Below are 18635 nucleotides of genomic sequence, written 5' to 3'. Positions count from 1 at the left end.
TGATGCAGAAGGCTCAGAAGAAAGATGAGGCCAGTACAGCTGAGGCTGAGGAAGAGTTCAGCAACACCAGACTGTGTTTAAAGGTCTGAACCAGGAACCACTAAAAGAGCTGCCTATTCTTTATAATAGTCTTACTGGCTGTTATGTGACCATCTTCTAAAACATTTCCAAGTTGAGGACATCTACAGGGACGTGAGCAAACTCAATCACAGTTCCTATGAGGTGCTGAGCAAACTAGAGAAGCAACATTCCAACAGTCTTGTACGTGAAGGGACCGTCAAGCAGCAACAGATGCTCTTCAGTTATCTTGGTTCAAATATCTGTGGTTCTAGCCCTCTCAGCTCATAGTCCTTCTGCATTTTCCTGAAAGAGTGAGAAGAAATCCATCTCAGCAAGTGAAGAAGAGCTAGCACCTGAACATACCCAGTTTAACAAAACAGTCTGGAGGTGAACTCCAAGATCAGGTTCTTAATCTTCAGGGTAGTCATAAACACCAGATAGATTATTCTCTGCATTGGGAACTTCATTCTTAGACACTGGGACTATTAGAAAAGTTTCCTTGCCAAATGTTATTCTATAAGGGGTAGGACAGGATATATGATAACAACAGAGAGAAAAATAAGAAGACAGACTGTATCTACTTTTTATTTAGGTATCTACTTTTCATCAAAGTACTCTGAGTAATTTTAGACTAGACTAGATGCATTGACCATTTTGTCCTCCAGGAATTGTGGTGTCTCCAGCTCCATAAAATAAAAATTGCCTTCTGAGTGTAATAAGCACAGAAAATCATATGAAAAGGTAGAAAGCCTACACTCTGGCACCTGCATTTATTTAATCACTAGTATCCAAAGTATAAAGTATCTCTTCAGTGTCATTATATGATTAATGACCTCAAAATTAATGTGTTTTCTTATGATATACTTAACAAAACAATTAAGTATTTAAGTAGAATTTATGTTCTCCGAGCATTTCAAATAATTAAGTTGATGATTGGTATTTAATTTACAATTAGCATATTTTGATTCCTTTTATGGCTATTAAATATTAAAATAGTTATAGTAATAATGAGTGCTGCTACAATTTGCTCTCTAAATAGTCTGAACTTAAAAATATGTGTTCTGAATAATCTGTGATGATTTTAAAGTGTAAAAACTGTAAATCCCAAATCAAAATCTAAGTCATATATCTAAAAAAAGTTTCCCATTCCTGTGTACTGTTTTAGAAAGCTATTGCAGCTAAGTAGAAATTGAAAAGCTCTTTAAAATCACAGCCATTATTTAAAAATAGAATTTTTTTCCTATTAAGATTCATAGTCATTATTACTATGTATTCTTTATCTTTATTTATTGGATTGTATAGGCTCTTCAATTCTGGACATTTGGCATAGATTCTTAAAGTATTTTTTTTCTCCTTTGCAGTTGGTCGGTTTTGTGTATGCCTGTTATGTGATCAGTATTTTCATGGAAGAAGAGGACACCTGTAAGTACCATTATAGCTACCTATTAGTTTATTTTAGATGAAATATAGCTTCCAAAGCTAATCATTACAGGGCTATGAAAGCTTTCATATTTGGAACTTAAAATGACTAAATGAAGCATGGCAAAGTTACAATCAAACATTTGCAAACTGAACTGCACACAAGTAAGGCAGCACTAAGTATTGAAATTCTTAATCTAAGCTGTGTGTGAGAATGCCCAGAGATGTGGAAGTCTGTAGATTGGTATCATACCATGTCTTAGTAACTTTTTTTCAGAGATCTAAACATAATACTGAATAGAAAATTGGGGATTGTTTCATTGTAAGTATGCTACTGCAGAATTTTGAAGTCTGATTAGTAGCAATAATATCCACACAACCCATTACAGCAAAAATTATATGAATATATATTACATAAAATGCTCCACAAAAACTAAAAAAGATAACCTTTAAGGTGAGATTAAAAAAATTTTTTTAAAGAAATGCTGTAAAATAACGAATGGGATGCTAAAAAGCTAAGTAGTCTTGTTTCAGCAGAATACCACCAAAGAAATGAAAGACATATATGACCTGAAGTTCTGTGGGCAGAGATTTAGCAACATATGCTAAAAGCTGGCATTTATTGAGTGCCTGCTAATGAATAAGGCATTTCTTGGCACAACTGTCATAAGCTCATGTGATACCAAAGAAATTTTTAATTTATTTTTAAAAAATAAATCATTATTAGATAAAATTACACCCGCCTATCTCAAAGGTTCAGTTATATCATTGCAGTTACTGTCTGGGTTATAAAGTTGATCCTTTAAAAAAACGAAGATGAGTCTCAGCTAACCATGATAACTTTTTTCTGTAACACAACTCCAAAGAGATCTGATGAATGCTTCCCACCAAATAGATGCAGTCACGGTATATGAACTGGAATCCAGTTGACAAGGAGGATTTATTTAACCAACTGGAAGAAATATTAGACCCCGAGATTAAACTCTCAGGTAGTGAAAATGTGTGAACATACTGCATCCCATCTTTTAAACTGGCTTGGGGGTATTTTTTAAAACACTAGATGAACCAGAAAGTTTCTGACATTTCGAAAGTGCTCTTGTAATGACAACACTTCCCAGTGTGAAGTTAACTTCAGAAAATATGTTTTTGGGAGCTCCATTAGTAGTTCCCCAATCTGACAAAGTTAATGCACAGAAAATCAGCAGTGTGCTTCCAACTCACAGCTGAGACAGGCTGCACCTTCAAAAACAATCGGCTGAGCAGGAACAATTTTAACTGGAATTGAGACCTAAAGGAAATTATTAGAATAAATACTTCCCCCAAAAATGATACAAAGCCTGATAAATACCAGCTGAATCCCTTATAATGTACATTTGAGTAGGTACCAAAAGCACCTGTTTCTTGTCTTCCTCCCTGAACTGGTTGGAGGCTCTCAAATGATGCTCCTGCTCCATCCTACCTTATTGTGTGAGAAAAGGCAAATTAATCAATAGTGTTGTATCTATTAGAATAAATATATAAAGGACTTTCCCTTGAGGCTTGTGATTTTAAGCAAAACTTGAAAATACAAGATGACATGCAAAAGAAACAGCTCTTCTAAATTGGGTAAGTGATTTTGACCTTCTTTCAGCCTTCTTTTAAATAATAATGTCAGTGGATATGGATTGTATTGCTACTGGGAGATATTGTAGTTCCATTGACTTTGGCGTCTTTAATTAGCTTAAGTTTCTCTATAGAAATCTCCGAATCAGCTATTTTCACACCCATCAAACTGGCATTCAAGCAGCTGCTAGAAGCCTATTCTATTAATGGTTTAATTCGAGGGTTTGTTATTGGGGCCATATATTAAGTTATCGAGAGGCATCTGGATATAGTAGTTGTGTTACCATCAATTCAAACAAAACTTAGAGCCAGAAAAAAATCTTACGTGCTCAAAACAAAATAAATGTGCTCTAGGCGGACTTGACATGATGATCTACTGGAAGAAAGACGACAGGGAAAAGCAATCACAAACCTTTTAGTTTGATAGTTCTCAAGCGAGTGTAATTTTACATTTTTTATTGAAAGAAGTAGAAATCAAAAGTGCAATTGTAATTAAATTGTCCCAGAGTCTTCAGAAGGCAAATGTGAGCAAAAAGAAATGTCTGGAAACCAATTGCAATGATCTCATAGACTAGTACAATTTGTGCCAACACTTAGCTTTTAGGTGCAATAATGAACTGCCCTTTGGATATGACATTACCAACCCGCAGTCAAAAAGATGTGTCTTTTGATTTGTTTTTCCAAAATTTAAACATACAGTAAGAAAGCCAACACTGGTAGCTTTCCAATTTGTCTAAGTATACTTCTAGAAAGCTTATTCTGAAAGGTAACTGCAAATATATAATGTAATGTCACAGTATTTTGGCAGACAATGTATCATTTATCATTTCAATTCCTATTCTAACTAATGAAAATCTCTGCATTATTCAGAATGCAAAGTTAAGCCTTGTTCTTGGACTGAAAGCTATCTGCCAGCCTTAAAAATTAATAACAGCTACCCGCTCTCTCCTCTGCACTGCCTAAGTGGTTCTGTGGGACTAACATTTCAGCTGATGGACATTTCTGAAGGGTAATAAATGCTTGAGGAAACATTTATTTCCAGCCACCCATCTCCTTAGTTACCTCTCGGCCTCTTCTGCTGACTGTATCTCTTATAAAGACTCTGATGGCAGGTCAAAGACAATGAAATAAAAAGCTCAAAAAGGGAAGAATGCTGTTTGATGGGATCAGAACTTGCCATCATTCATTCGAATGAAGAAGCCTATTTATATGTCTTGTTTCACTTTTATTTCGTTTTTTTTTTTAATATCTATCAATCTCTGTGAACACTTCTGTGAGACCAGGATATTTGGAATCCGTAATCGTAAAAACCTGTTGACATCTTGTTTGTGAATCATCTACTGCTGAAAATGAACTTGTAGGCTTGTTACTATCTTGTCACATGAAAAAGAATGTTTTTAATTCAGAGAAGTGTGTAGGCAAGGCAAAAGATGCTGAAAAAATAGTATTAACTTATATAAATATTACCAGGCTTCTTGAGAGGATCTGTTGCTAGCATGACTGCTTCTGATATTAATTTGCAAATTGCAACTGGGACATCTGTTTGGTCTCACAAAGGCCAGTCTGGGTTGCATATGTTGAATAGTTGGAGAACAGTATATTGAAAACTAAGAGTTAGGTTTTGAAAAGGAAATGAATTCCCCCAGGTGTGAGTTCAATAATTTAGATTGAAAAGCTCAAAATAACTCTTGGTGCAACTGTTTGACCCTTGTTAGTATACTTTGGGGGAACTTTTCATTGGAAGGAAGTGTAACTCTTGGGAAAGCATTCCATACTCTACTGTCCTTGAGGCTTCCTGCAGGCTAGTGTTCGTGTATTTGCCTCTCTGCCCATAAATGGCCTTTCAAGAGTAGGAGGTGATATTACCATACCAATGATGTGAATCGGAAATAAATAACCCTTCCAATCTTAAAAATAAAAGAGTTATCAGCAAAATTAGTTTCTTCGGGAATAGCAGAGGAATTGCAATTTGGGACAAGCAGACTATGGGGAACCACAGGTAAGTCCAAAGAGACAAAGGGAAAGTCAGCTATTATTAGGTTGTAGGAAGAAACTAGGGAGGGTTATTTTAAACAAAAATTCATTGGAGAAGAACAAGAAAGAGTACAAAGTTGCAGGCTTTCTCATTAGCTGTAGGCAGTGGTTAGTGCTGGGGCAGGAAGGGATCTTTTTTTTCTTATAAGTGGAACATGAAATTTCCTATGTGAAAAATGCCTTCTGCTGTCAAGATAATTCTTATCTTCCTTCTTCTGCTGATTATGCAGCCTGGTACATATGTGAGAGCTCCTCCTTCAGGGCTTCCCTGTTCTATTTTAAAGATTTATTGATTTATTTATTTTGGGGTTGGGGGGCATGTCAGAAGGAGAGAGAGTCTCAAGCAGACGCCCTGGCTGAGTGCGGAGCCCGACACAGGCCTCAATCTCATGCCCCTGAGAAGAGGACCTGAGCCAAAACCAAGAGTCAGAGATTTAACCAAATGTACCACCCAGGCACCCCTCTTTAAAAAAAAAAAAAAAGATTTATTTATTTGTTTGTTTTAGAAAGGGAGAGAGGGAGGGGCAGAGAGAGAGGGATAGACAGTCTCAAGCAGACTCCCTGCTGAGCACAGGGCCCAGTGCCACTTTAACTAAGGTTTCCTTTATTTATTTTCACAACCCCTATTTTCTCCTAAGAATTTACTGAAGAAGCTAATGGGAGGACAGTTGGTTAGTTTGGAATGTTAACTTCCCAGTATCCCTTCTTGGCTCTGTAATGTTTGCAGAAGGCTTAGAGAAGGAGAGTGACCCAAAGGTTGGGCAACAGGGGAAAGAGAGAAAGCAGCAGAGGATGGATGGATGATCCTCAGAATAGAAAACTATCCATTGTCTTGTGAGCCTTGCAATACATAGATATTTGAAGTAGAGGGGCAGGAGAATTTAGTGAGTCAAAGACAGAGATTCGAGTATGATCATTTAATCATAGCCAAAATCTCAGAGTAGTCAGAGCATCTGACCAATAAGCCATCAAGAATCAACTGGTTCTCGGGATGCCTGGGTGGCTCAGCAGTTTGAGCGTCTGCCTCTGGCTCAGGTCGTGATCCCGGGACCAAGATCGAGTCCCTGCGGAGCATGCTTCTCCCTCTATCTTTGCCTCTGTCTCATGAATAAATAAATAAAATCTTAAAAAAAAAATCTACTGGTTCTCAGAGAGAATAAATTTCTTTTGGTAACTTCACGGTGAGTCCACATCTAACTAACCTCACTACAGTTTAGATTTAGAGCCTGAAGCATCTTCCCTAATCTGATGAGAAGACTTTGTCAAATAGTCACAGAATTACTAGCTAATCTTCCTACTAGAATAGATGATCTGTGAGTTCAGGATCTTTATTTTGCTCCCTGATTTAATCCTAGAGCCTAGAAAATGCCTTGCACATAACATCCCATAGAAATGATTGCTGAATTTATTTTATTTTTTTATTTTTTATTTTTTTATTTTTTTTTTATTTTTTTTTTTATTGGTGTTTACCAACATACAGAAAAACACCCAGTGCTCATCCCGTCAAGTGTCCACCTCAGTGCCCGTCACCCATTCCCCTCCAACACCCGCCCTCCTCCCCTTCCACCACCCCTAGTTCGTTTCCCAGAGTTAGGAGTCTTTATGTTCTGTCTCCCTTCAATTGTTAAATTCTCTTTACCTAGCAACTCATTTTTAAAAATGGATTTCAAAACCCCAAGATTCTCAAATTTGATGAAATGATACTGTCTTATGTTTGGAATTGAGATGCCTGATGCATTTATAAATATCTATGTTTGGCAAATGGCAGTCGTCCTGCATCTCTTTAACAAAATTGGATGATTTTTAGTAATTTTGAAGGTCAAGATACAGGGAGATGGATTAAACCTCTACTATATCACATCAGAGCAAGAGCTTGAGTTTGTCAATTCCTGGACAAGATATCCCAGAGGGAATGGGGACTTGGAAGATAGATGTACTCGCAGAATGAATTCAACCACAGAATCTGGCCAAGGGAACTGACTCCTACCAAAAAGCTGGCTGACCCCAGCCAGCACCACACCTAGAAAGGTCAGGCGGCATAGAATAGGATCCTAGCTATAAGGCTGTGGTTCAGAGACAGAATTCCAGTCCTTGGGTAGCTTATCAAGACAATGTCTGTCCATAATGGATGTGTAAATTAACCCAATGGTGAGAATCCTTTCCCAATGTATATGTATATAAAATCACTATGAATTAAATTTTAAATATATCACCATTTTATTAGTCAATTATCCCTCAGTAAAGCTGAAAAAAGAAAGACAGTATCCTCTCAAGAAGAATATCATAAACACCCAAATACCCAAACCAGTAAATCAAGTAGGAACTCTCCACAGGGGCAAGATAGTGAAGCCCTTTTACTAGAACCAGCCCCAAAGCCAGCACTAAACTCACCATGACATTGCCTATTTCACTAAACCAAGACTTATAATTGAGTCTAACTGGGGACTGTTCATAGCTGTCTTTTCTGATCTCATCTCCAGCCACATCTGTTTTCCTAAATCCGCCAAACTCTTTTGGAGAGGCCTCCTCCCTCTATTGACCCACTAATCTACTACACAGAGAGAGAGAGAGCACATGTGCACACACGCACATGCACGTGCAGAGGAAGGAGAAGCAGAGGGAGAGGGAGAAAGAAACTCAAGCACACTCCACATTCAGCTTGGAGCCTGACACAGGGCTCAGTCTCACAACCCTGAGATCACTACCTGAGCAGAAACCAAGAGTCAGATGCTCAATCGACTGTGCCACCAGGACACCCCCAACCAAATATTTTTATCATTCTTCCCAAGGACACCTTCCCCATGCCTCAGTGGACCCTAAGCACATCTCTGAATCTGTGCTCAAGCTACGTTTTATTTACCTGCATTCCTCACGTGTAGCTGGGGATCATAGCTTACTTACCCTAGGATCCCAGGACCTGGTGCAGTATCTGGAACATCATAGGAAACCAGTGTGTACACACCCCTTTGTCTTTATGTTGTCTTTCATATCTCTTTCCTCACACCTTACAAGAATTTAAATTACCCATTCCCCACACAATAGGAAAAAAATCTGATTAATTCACAATAAGGTATATATGGTTTGTGCACTTATATGCCTGGAAATTTTCATCAGCTACTTGTCAGAAAGTTGATACCAGCAAATAAAGAACACCTACTACCCCAGGTCAGGTTTTAATGCGCCACGTTTCCAATTGAAACTGGATGTTAGAGATTAAACGAAGGCAGTCCTAACTCTGCCAATATCTAGCTCTGTTCATATCAACAACTCGAATCACCTCTTAGGGGATCCCAAAGGCACTCTGAGCTCTAACACTGCAACTCTATGGAAGATGTCCGAGCTAAGTGATTATCTCAAGGTGCAATCAAATGCATCACACTTTTTTTTTTTAACATTTATTTACAAATGGTAGATATCAGCAGCTGTTGAAAACATCCCAATCTCTCTGCATCAGATTAACAGTCGATAGAGTGTGAAGCATCGGCCTCACTCCTTAAAGCAAGCTCTCCACACAAATGCCTGTCGCACTCAGAAGGACATAATCACATTTCCCTACATGCCTGTTTCAAATAGGTTGGAGCTTCATTCTCACTGTTACCCAGCAGCCTACTGTGTGTGGCATGCCCTTAAGAGGGAAGAATGCAGGATCTGCCATCCAGATGGTACAGAATGGAAGATGAGGGATTTGAAAGCCAGATGCGATTATGAAAGAGCAGAGTAAAAAAAAAAAAAAAAAGAAAGAAAAAAGAAAGAAAGAGCAGAGTAAGAAATTAAAAAAAAAAAATCCACACCCTCATGGCACCCTCAGAGCACAGTGAGAAGGAAAATGGGCTGTAAGAATTTTATGTGGATCCTGTGCAATGCTTTTGTTCTAGATTATTCGTAGGATAATTTAGGAGCCCGGGGGAAAGAGCAACTGACAGCATTCTGACAGGGCTTCCTGTGTCTGCATTTTAATTCTAAGTTCAGTGTCCTTACCCCAGTGCTCCACAGTGAGTACATTGCACATCTGTTCCCAAGCTGTCCTGATGCTGCAGAGAAGAACATGGCCACATCCACTGGCCCAGGTGCATCTTCACGATGTCACCTGTGAGCATGCCTCTCATTCTGAGTCAGTACCTTCTCGGGTTCCCTTAAAACTGCAATCTTCGAGCTCCCTGCCCTCACTTCAGGGATGAGGAAGTGAAACCCAGAGAGGTGATGTGATTCTCAGCACCCTTGTCTGCCACTGCCCAACACACTCGACAAGAAAACTCTACCGCTAAGACTTTGTCACAAAGAAATTGAAAGCCAAGTAGGGACTTCTAGGGTCCCTAGAAGTGCCTGGAGTCTCTCTCCCATCAGGACTGTCTGTATTTACCCATGATTATTTTCTTCTTGACAGATAAAGAGGGCATCATTCCCTCCACATATTTAAGCACCTCATTCCATTAATTATTTCTTCTTTCTCTCTTACTCTTTCACCCTCTCATTCTCCCCCACCCCACCCCATCTGTAACTCTCTTTTTCTCCTCTCTCCTTGCCCAGTTTCTCCCTCCCACTGAAGTTTTTTCCTCAGCTTATGAATAAAGTCACAGAATTTTTTAAAAATGCAGAGACACTACTCTGACCTCCCCACCATACGCCTGGACAGAGAGCTTGCCCATCTCTCGTCCTTCTTCCCTCCTTCAGACTTTCTTACAAAGTAGTCCAGACTCACAGTGTTCACTTTCTCATCTCCTATTCACTGCCAGGCTGCTGCTGTCAGGCCTTCTGTCCTACATTATTACTGAAAACGCTCACTCAGAGGCCAGCAATGACCTCTTAATTGTCAAATTCACTTAGATCTCATCAAGCATCATTATAATTGATGGCTTTGGTCACTGTTGACTGCTCCCTCCTTGAAAATTTTCTCTTCTGGCTCTCCCATCTCTTGAGTTTTGCCAGGTAATTCCGCCTCTTGAACAGCACTTATTTTACCAATTAAAAATTATTTCTAATATCCTTATGCAAATTAAGCGGATCTCCAATGCAGACACAGGTAACAAATTTCGAGTTAGTATTTACCTTGGCTAGTTTTGGAGGGATGACTTATCACTAAGTCCTTAAAATGTTAACTTGCCATCTCTAGTAAATGGCTTATACTCCCACTGTTACACTGCATTTTAAGTAAGATCAGACAATAAAACAGAAGCATTTTAAAGTAAGACCAAACAATAAAACAGATGTTTATCCCTTTTAAGTAACAAAATGGGACATAATATTCTCTGGAGCTACATTCTTGGACCAAATATTAAATGGAAATCTGATTTTATAATTCCTTTAAAGAAATGTCATACAAGTAACCAACAATAAAAGGTATATAAGGAACACTCATCTTTATGTGCTTTTACTAAGTACTTTGTTGACTAAGAAAAAAGTAATTTAGCGTTCCTTCTGGGAGCAATATTTGGAACTGGAAACTAAGTGAGGTATTTAGGAGTATTCCCATAACTTGGATGCCAGCATGAAAACAAGGTAGGAGAGCAGTAAAAGAATTTGTTTCTCCTTCTGAGTTGGATGAGGTGAAAAGTAAATTAATTCTAATTTATACCTAACCAGCCTTTTAGTTTTGTCCACATTTTTTTCTCATAGAAGGAAGCAGGATCTCTCTCTCTCTCCCTCTCTGATTGTAAGAACAAAATCTCTAGAGTAGAGTTAATAGTATATCCAGAGAACTCCTTTGTTTGCCACATATAGTTCAATCAACTGCAAAGCCTGTAGCATTTCCCAACCCTTACTCATTGAATGTCACTGTCACAGATTTTGTTATAGCTACGTACAAGCTTGTGCCAGAGACTGACCAGCTACTCACTAGCCCCATTTGTTTGTTCTTCTCTCGGCACATAGCTGGACTGCATTTTCCAGCATTCCTGCAGTCAGATGTCCCATGAAATTGAATTCTAGCTCATGGAAAGTGAACAGAAGGGATATATCCACTTCTGGGCCTGGCCTCTAAATGACTGCATGTGGTTTACATGCTTTTCCCCTTTCTACCTATTAGATGCAGACAAGCATAGAAGCTTTGGAAGCCACATCTTTAAATTGGTGCAGCTACAGTGTTGAAGGAACCTGGGTCCCTGAGTCATTGTTTGGAAATGTGACCACACAAATTGAGAAAAGGGTGATAAGTGCCTTTGAGGCATGAGGCACTGAAAAGCAGCCAAGAGCATATGGTCAGGGAAGGGTTCCGAGAGGTGGAGACCCTGATGGAGAAACAGGCAGGAGTTGTACTACCAAAGGGAGAGTAGAACATTTCAGGTATCCTGCAAAATGCCAGTGCTTCCTGTGTGCCTGGAAAGGTCTCATGGAGGAGACGGCACCAAAGCTGAGACCCAAAGGATAAATAGGAAGTTGAGAGCTGAATGGCCAGGAGGAGAGCATTCCTGGCAGGAGGAGTAGCAAGTGCATAGGGAGTCACTTCCTGGAAGAGGCTCCCAACCAACACAAAGGCCTTGACTTCAGAACCAGCTTCATATTGGATGCTCTCAAAGGTCGAAAGACAATCTGGACTTCCCTGGCTTGCTGAGCCTGAAAAGACTAGTGAATTGAAAGACAAATTGTATCAGAGACTCTGTTTAAAACCCTGTGTTGAGCAAGAAGGCTGTGTTGAAAATGATGAAAAGGGTGCCTTTTTTTACATGTTGGGTGAAAAAAACACACACGGCTTGGACTTAAATTTTGTTTTCTTTTCTTTGTTCTATATTTGCCTCATTTTCTATTTATTCACCTATGTTTATTTGAAAAACTAAATGCAATCCGTTTTTTTTTTCTTATTTAAAGAAAACACAGACTCTTAGTTACTAGTCCTAAAGTTAAAGCCAAGGTGTCATACTGACTGTATTTTTTCTTCTGAGACAATAAAGGTGCAAGAAAACAGGTGAAGGCCAAAGTTTCTTTAGGACTTTGTCACTGTGCGCCTTCTGATGTCCACGAGGGAAGATTTTTCTGGACAAGAAGTTCTATCTCTGTCGATTCAAGGTTTAAAATCACTGTGCAATTTATTAAAGTGACATTTTTAAACCATGGTTTTTCCTAAGCTCTAAATGCTACATAGAACTTTCACTTTTCCATTTATAAATCTGGTCAATTTTAATAACGACTTTTTTGGGGAATTATTTTTATTTCTCTTTAGTAGAATATGCATAATACAAATTAACCACTTGGACATATTTAAGAGTACAATTAAGTGGCGTTAAATATATTCACAGTATTGTGCAGTCATCCCCAATATCCATTCCCAGAACTTTTTCATCATATCAAGAGGAGCTCTGTGCCCATAAAACTCCTCATCTCCCTCTGGTAACCTTCATTCTGTCTCTATGTGTTTACCTATTCACTTTCTGTCTCTATATACTTACCTGTTCTAGTTGCTTCATATAAATGGGATCTTATAGTATTTGTCTCTTTGTGTCTGAGTTATTTCATTTACCATGTTTTCAAGATTTTTCCGTATTGTAGCCTGTATCAGAATTTCATTCTTGTGTAAGGTTAAATACTATTCTCTTGGACTTTCAATTACTATTTGATCTCCTTAAATTCAGTAGCCTAAATTCCTTTAAATAATCTGTTCCATTTACAATTGAAACTAAAGCCCTTTAAGCATGTAAGGTACATTCATGAATTCATTGTAATTATCATTCTTTTGAAGTCCTTCAAATAATTCACCCTGATAAGTAAAGGAAGCACTAGTTTCTAAACCATTTCAGCAAATCTAATAAATTTGATAAAGTAAACCTATACATATATTGATTCTCAAATTTTCTTAATTATTACACAAATTTAATAAAGTTTTCCCACGTCCTTCAACCTGAAATCACAAGTATAGACTTCAGGGGATCCCTGGGTGGCTCAGCAGTTTAGCACCGCCTTTGGCCCAGGGAGTGATGCTGGAGACCTGGGATCGAGTCCCGCGAGTCCCGCGTAGGGCTCCCTGTGTGGAGCCTGCTTCTCCCTCTGCCTGTGTCTCTGCCTCTGTGTGTGTGTGTGTGTGTGTGTGTGTGTGTGTGTGTCTGTCATGAATAAATAAAATCTTAAAAAAAAAAGTGTAAACTTCATTACCCAATTCAAAGTGTGAATTGGTTTTACAGGGTGAATCTGCCAGACCTCACATAATCTGTCTGATTATGGTAAGAATCACAAAGATTATACATACCAAGTAAATACAGATTATCCCAATGATTACAAAATCCTAATCTGTACTTCATAAAAAGTTTTAGAGCTATGGAATTATGTAGTCAATTCCTAGTTTTGGAAATGCACTTCTCCAATAAATAAGCATTTCAAACAATTTGAGTTGGCTCACTGCTGAGGGATTTTCAGCAGGCAAGCATTAATCCATTAATGGATTTATGGGACTTTTTTTAATAGTTGGTAGAACAAGAGGAGATTTCATTCTATACCCTTCAAATGTGATTAGCTTAGCAGCCTACAACACCAGGACTCAGATGGCATTAGATTTCAGCATACAAAGGACTTTGCTCCTATGAAGAGTTTCTTTTTGTTTTTTGTTGTTGTTGTTGTTTGTTTGTTAAGATTTTATTTATCTATTCATGAGAGACACAGAGAAAGAGGCAGAGACAGGCAGAGGAAGAAGCTGGCTCCCTGTGGGGAGCCCAGTGCAGAACTCAATCTCAGGACCTGGAATCACGACCTGAGCCAAAGGCAGATGCTCAACCACTAAGCCACTCCTGTGCCCCTTCTGTGTTCATTCTATATTCTAGGTAGGTTCCCAATTCCTGTAGACATGTAAATATCTTTAATTGGATTCTACAATTCTCTCATATCTCCTCTTGTTCCAAGGTCACTGACCTATCAACATCTAAGAGTATTTATAGTCCAGATTCAGCACATTATTGTTTAATTTTAAAGCTTAATCAAGGTTAAATAGCTAATTCTTCACTGATTCATTCATTTCAGGAACAGTTTTTGAAAGACTTCTGTGTGTTAGGCCACAAGGATACATAGGTGAATAAGACTTGGTCCTCTTCCTAAGAGATTTTATGTTCTAATAAGTGAGCCAAACATGTAAATAATTACAGAACAGTCAAGTGCAGATAATGATCTCCTTAAAGTAAATCACATGCACAGAAAAATTAAGCAGAGGCTAATTGTGTCTCAGAGCACCAAACATGGCTACTCAGAGCATGTGAACATGGTCTTAAATGGAGAATATTACATCACCAGGAAAGAAAGAAAGAAAATAAATTCTAAATACTAGGGAAAATATGTCAAAAAAAAAAAAAAAAAAAAAGCTTGGGAAAACCATAGAATATTCGAGAAGGCCTAGGGAAAACATGAAGTACACAAGAAGTGATGAGTAATTGGGTATGTTCAGTTCACCAAGTGAATGGTGGGGTAAGCTTTGAGGGATCGTGAATTCTGTCTTACATCAGTGATTCCCAACCTAGTTCATATTTCAGCACCCCCAGATTAAGCTACATTTACAGGGCACCCTGTGGTAAATAAATCACTTTTCTCCCAACAAAAAAATGACTGGCCCAGAGAGCTAGCTACTCCAAGCTACACACACACACACACACACACACACACACATCAGGGAATAAGGGAATTGATATCTTGTCACATCTGTACCAGTTCAGATCACACCAGTTGTGGTGCTCTGCTAGATGATATGGAGTCAATAAATGGGTTTAATCTTGGGAAGAATATAATCAATTTTCTTTGAACAGTAATTCAAAGAAAGAGAAAAGGATTTATTTAAAAAAAAAAATCTCAGGGGCAGGCTGGGTGGCTCAGCGGTTTATCACTGCCTTCGACCCAGGGCATGACCCTAGAGACCCGGGATCGAGTCCCACGTCGTGCTCCCTGCACGGAGCCTGCTTCTTCCTCTGCCTGGGTCTCTGCCTCTCTCTCTGTCTCTCTGTCTCTCTGTATGTGTTTGTGTGTGTGTGTGTCTCATGAATAAATAAAAGAATTTTTTTTTTAAAAAACAAGAAAAAGATCTCAGAAGAGATGCCTGGGTCACTCAGTAGCTGAGCCTCTGCCTTAGGCTCAGGGTGTGATCCCAGAATCCTGAGATCGAGTCCCACATCAGGCTCCCTGCATGGAGCCTGCTTCTCCCTCTGCCAATGTCTCTGCCTCTCTCTTTGTGTGTGTCTCTCCTGAATAAATAAATAAGATCTTTAAAAAAAAAAAAAAAAAAGATCTCAGAAGAAACTTTTTTTTTTTTTTGGATAAAGATTGTTCTAGGACAAGGAGAACCAAAAGTAATAATAGAGGCCATTCAAAAAAAATAATGATATTCAAGGGAAAATGTCCAGAACTGTAGAAGCAGACAATAAAAAGGAATTATAGAGAGCCTTTAAAATCAACAGATATTTGTGACTTGATTTAAATGAAAATTATTTTTAAAAAACTTATTGGGAAAACTGGATAACTAAGAAAAAATTAATTATATAGGGAAGAAGTTCTAACTGTTTAGACAAGTTCTTAGAACTGTTTTTTTTTTTTTTTCTTAGAACTGTATTTAGCCTTTACTTTTTTGAGCATCAGTTTTCCTCTCAGCCATTCCGTGCTGCTTTATTGACCCCAAAGAGATTTTACAAATTCATTATTCCATTATTTAAAAATTATCATAAAGTGGGAAGCAACTGTCAGCAAGATTATGGGAACATCTGATTCCAGAGCTCTAAACCCAGGAAAGCGAGAAATACTAGAAAGGCAGCCAAATAAAAATGAAAAGGGAGGTGCTTCCAAGATTTTCTTTTTTATCTTGTTTTCTCTAAAGTAAAATGTACCTCCAGATGAGCCCAGCAGTTGACATGTAGGCCTTCAGCCACCAGTGATTCTGAATGATAATAATTGGAAAATTAGAAAACTTTGCAAAGGCCTTTGGTAAAGCCAAACCCTAGTTGAGAACAGTGAGCAGCCATTCCACCCAACTAAGGTTAGCTAAAGGGTTAAGAGTGTATATACTATAGCAACATGGAGCGCAGTTTTTGTGGCTTTGAAAGAGCAGAGTCACTTTAAAGAGAATAGAAAATGTGTTATGAAAGATGAAGCCCAATGTAAAAAAGGGAAAAAAAAAGTATCTACCATCTTTCAAAATATGAGAAAAACAAAGCTAAAAAGCACACGCATGTGCTGAGGGGGTAGGATGGTGGAGGGAGATATGTTACAGGCACCTCTACAAAGATGGTACAACTCTTGCAATGAGGAGCAAGGAGAGAAGCCGCAGTAATAGATGATTATTATCAAAGCACCCTGTAGGGACACTGCAACCAAGTTCCCCTGCAGAAGAATCAAAGACAAAATACTAAAGACGGAAAAAAAAAAAATACTAAGGACGGTCCACAGGATCCTTACAGAATGCCTAGAATAAGCATATCACTGCATCTAAACGAGGAACGCTGAACACATTATGAAAAAGTCGCTTTGTGCACTTTGCACCAAGGGGATATATATTATATACAAAGAATCCCACAGAGTGACTTGAAATACGGAGAGAAAAAAGAGAGATCGCCCCTCAGGGTTTGTGCTACTGTGGGGGAAGAAAGGAGTAGGGAATAAAAGCAATGCCAGTCAAAAGCTAAATGAGTGGTGATGGAGATGGTCACGTGTGTCCTGGGCGAGTCCTGCATCCTGCACCCACACTTAACTCCACAAATTCTACCTCCACTGAGCGTTATTTCCTCTCTTGCACTGTGTCTTTATGCAGGGGAGCCTACTTTTCCCAGAATAAAAAAAAAAAAGTGTTCAAAGAAGATGAAACCTCAGACTTTAATGTGTGGCAGACTAACCAGTTTGCCCTCCTCCAAACTAGCTCTTCTTTCCAAATATGAGAAAATCAAACTCGACACAAATCCAGTGCAAGCTCCTCAAGGACAGAGAGTGTTCTGGACAATAGGGGCAAAAGAATGTTGGAATTCTCATGGATCATTGTTATCCTAAGCTACACACAAAGCTTGTAGAATTTCAGAAATCAGTAGTTGATGGGAACATGTCGTCAGAATAAGATAAATTGTGCAAATAATATCAGTAACAGCCTGCCATTTGCCATATGCTTGCTGAGTGCCAGCGCTCCATAGCCACTGTCTCATCTAGGGCAACCACATTGTGAGGCAGTCATTCTTCTTACTCCATTACACTGAGATTTTCCCCAACTCACATAACCTCTAAGGAGTGGAACTAATATCTGACCTAGATATTTCAAGTACCAAAGTCCATATGCTTTCCAACACGCAATTGTGCTTTTCTTTCCAACAGGGATAACAAGTAAATTCTTCATAAATAGGTAAAGAAAGAGACATTGGTCATTCACTAGATTAAAACCAGAACATTCATATTTAAATATTGAGTGAGAATATAAATTACTTGCACACTGTGGAGAAAAATAATGGGCTACCCTATTAAAATTTAAGTGAATACAGAGAGTCATATATAATGTAATACAGCCAATGATCTTGCTCCAAATCAATTGTCTTATTTTATTTAGTACAGAACAGTAAATATGCAAAACTTATCATTAGAATAAAAGAATCTCAAGATCCAATTCAAATATTACAAAATTCTGAAATCATATTTCTACCCTATCCCCCCCAAACTATATGACAAAAATGTGACTTTCCTTATTTTCACAAAACCAGACTTAGCATTTCTTCCTCATGATAGGCACATCCAAGAAAACTCAGCCATTTCAGTAATTTCTCAGCCGCATCAGATATGAGCTCAGGGCGGGCTGTCCTCCCAGCACTGATTCTGACGTGAAGGTTGATGTGGTGGTGCCATCTGTGAGGGGTAGGGCTGAGCATCCACTGAACTGTGCAGTGATCCCACTGTGGGCTCGGTTGTCAACAGGATCTCACTGTTGGCTGTCAGTACTCCGTGTATAAGCCATAATGGGGCCTGGGACCCCACATCAACTTCCTGAGCACAATAACTTCTGCTTCTCTTATGTCTCCATATCTCACACAAAAGTCTCTTGTAGCCAACCCTAACTCGGAACCATAGAGAGAGAGGAATTTGAGAAATTCCATCTTAGGTAGATTGACATGTTACAAATCACAATATTTAATAGTAAAACTGAGGCATTACTCTTTTGAATGTATCCTATGGAATCTAAATGGCATAGCAATCTTTTTTTAAGATTGTATTTCTTTATTCACAAGAGACACACAGAGAGAGGCAGAAACACAGGCAGAAGGAGAAGCAGGCTCCTCTCAGGGAGCACAATGCAGGACTCAGTCTCCAGACTCCAGATCATGCCCTGAGCGAAAGGCAGACGCTCAACTGCTGAGGCACCCAGGCTTCCCACCGTAGCAATTTAATATCACAATCATCCATTTAAAAAGTACCTGGGCTGCCTGGGTGGGGTCAGTCCTTTAAACATCTGACTCTTAATTAGCTCAGGTCATGATATCAAGAGGGTAAGATCTAGCCCCGTATCTGGCTCCACACTAGAGAGTCTCTCTCTCTCTCTCTCTCTCTCCCTCTGCCCCTCCCTCTGCTCCTCTCTCTCTCTCTCTCTCTCTCTCTCTCTC

The 18635-nt window shown here is 38.9% G+C and overlaps 1 protein-coding gene across 3 annotated transcripts in view; it reads left to right on the top strand.

Moving 5' to 3' along the window:
• Positions 1 to 18635, top strand: part of NKAIN3 (sodium/potassium transporting ATPase interacting 3) — a 605524-nt gene that overhangs the window by 556284 nt on the left and 30605 nt on the right. For all 3 annotated transcript variants that reach the window (XR_005989989.1, XM_041769525.1, XM_041769524.1), the window contains exon 5: positions 1422 to 1482. Coding sequence is in view for 2 of the 3 variants with exons in the window: in XM_041769525.1 (XP_041625459.1) it covers positions 1422 to 1482 (61 nt within the window). In the remaining variant the exon portion in view is untranslated. The remainder of the gene's footprint in view (positions 1 to 1421; positions 1483 to 18635) is intronic.

Source organism: Vulpes lagopus, chromosome 9 (assembly GCF_018345385.1).
Source record: "Vulpes lagopus strain Blue_001 chromosome 9, ASM1834538v1, whole genome shotgun sequence".
NCBI lineage: Eukaryota > Metazoa > Chordata > Mammalia > Carnivora > Canidae > Vulpes > Vulpes lagopus.
The sequence above is the reverse complement of the archived record's forward strand: the minus strand, read 5'-3'. Positions and strand labels throughout refer to the sequence as shown.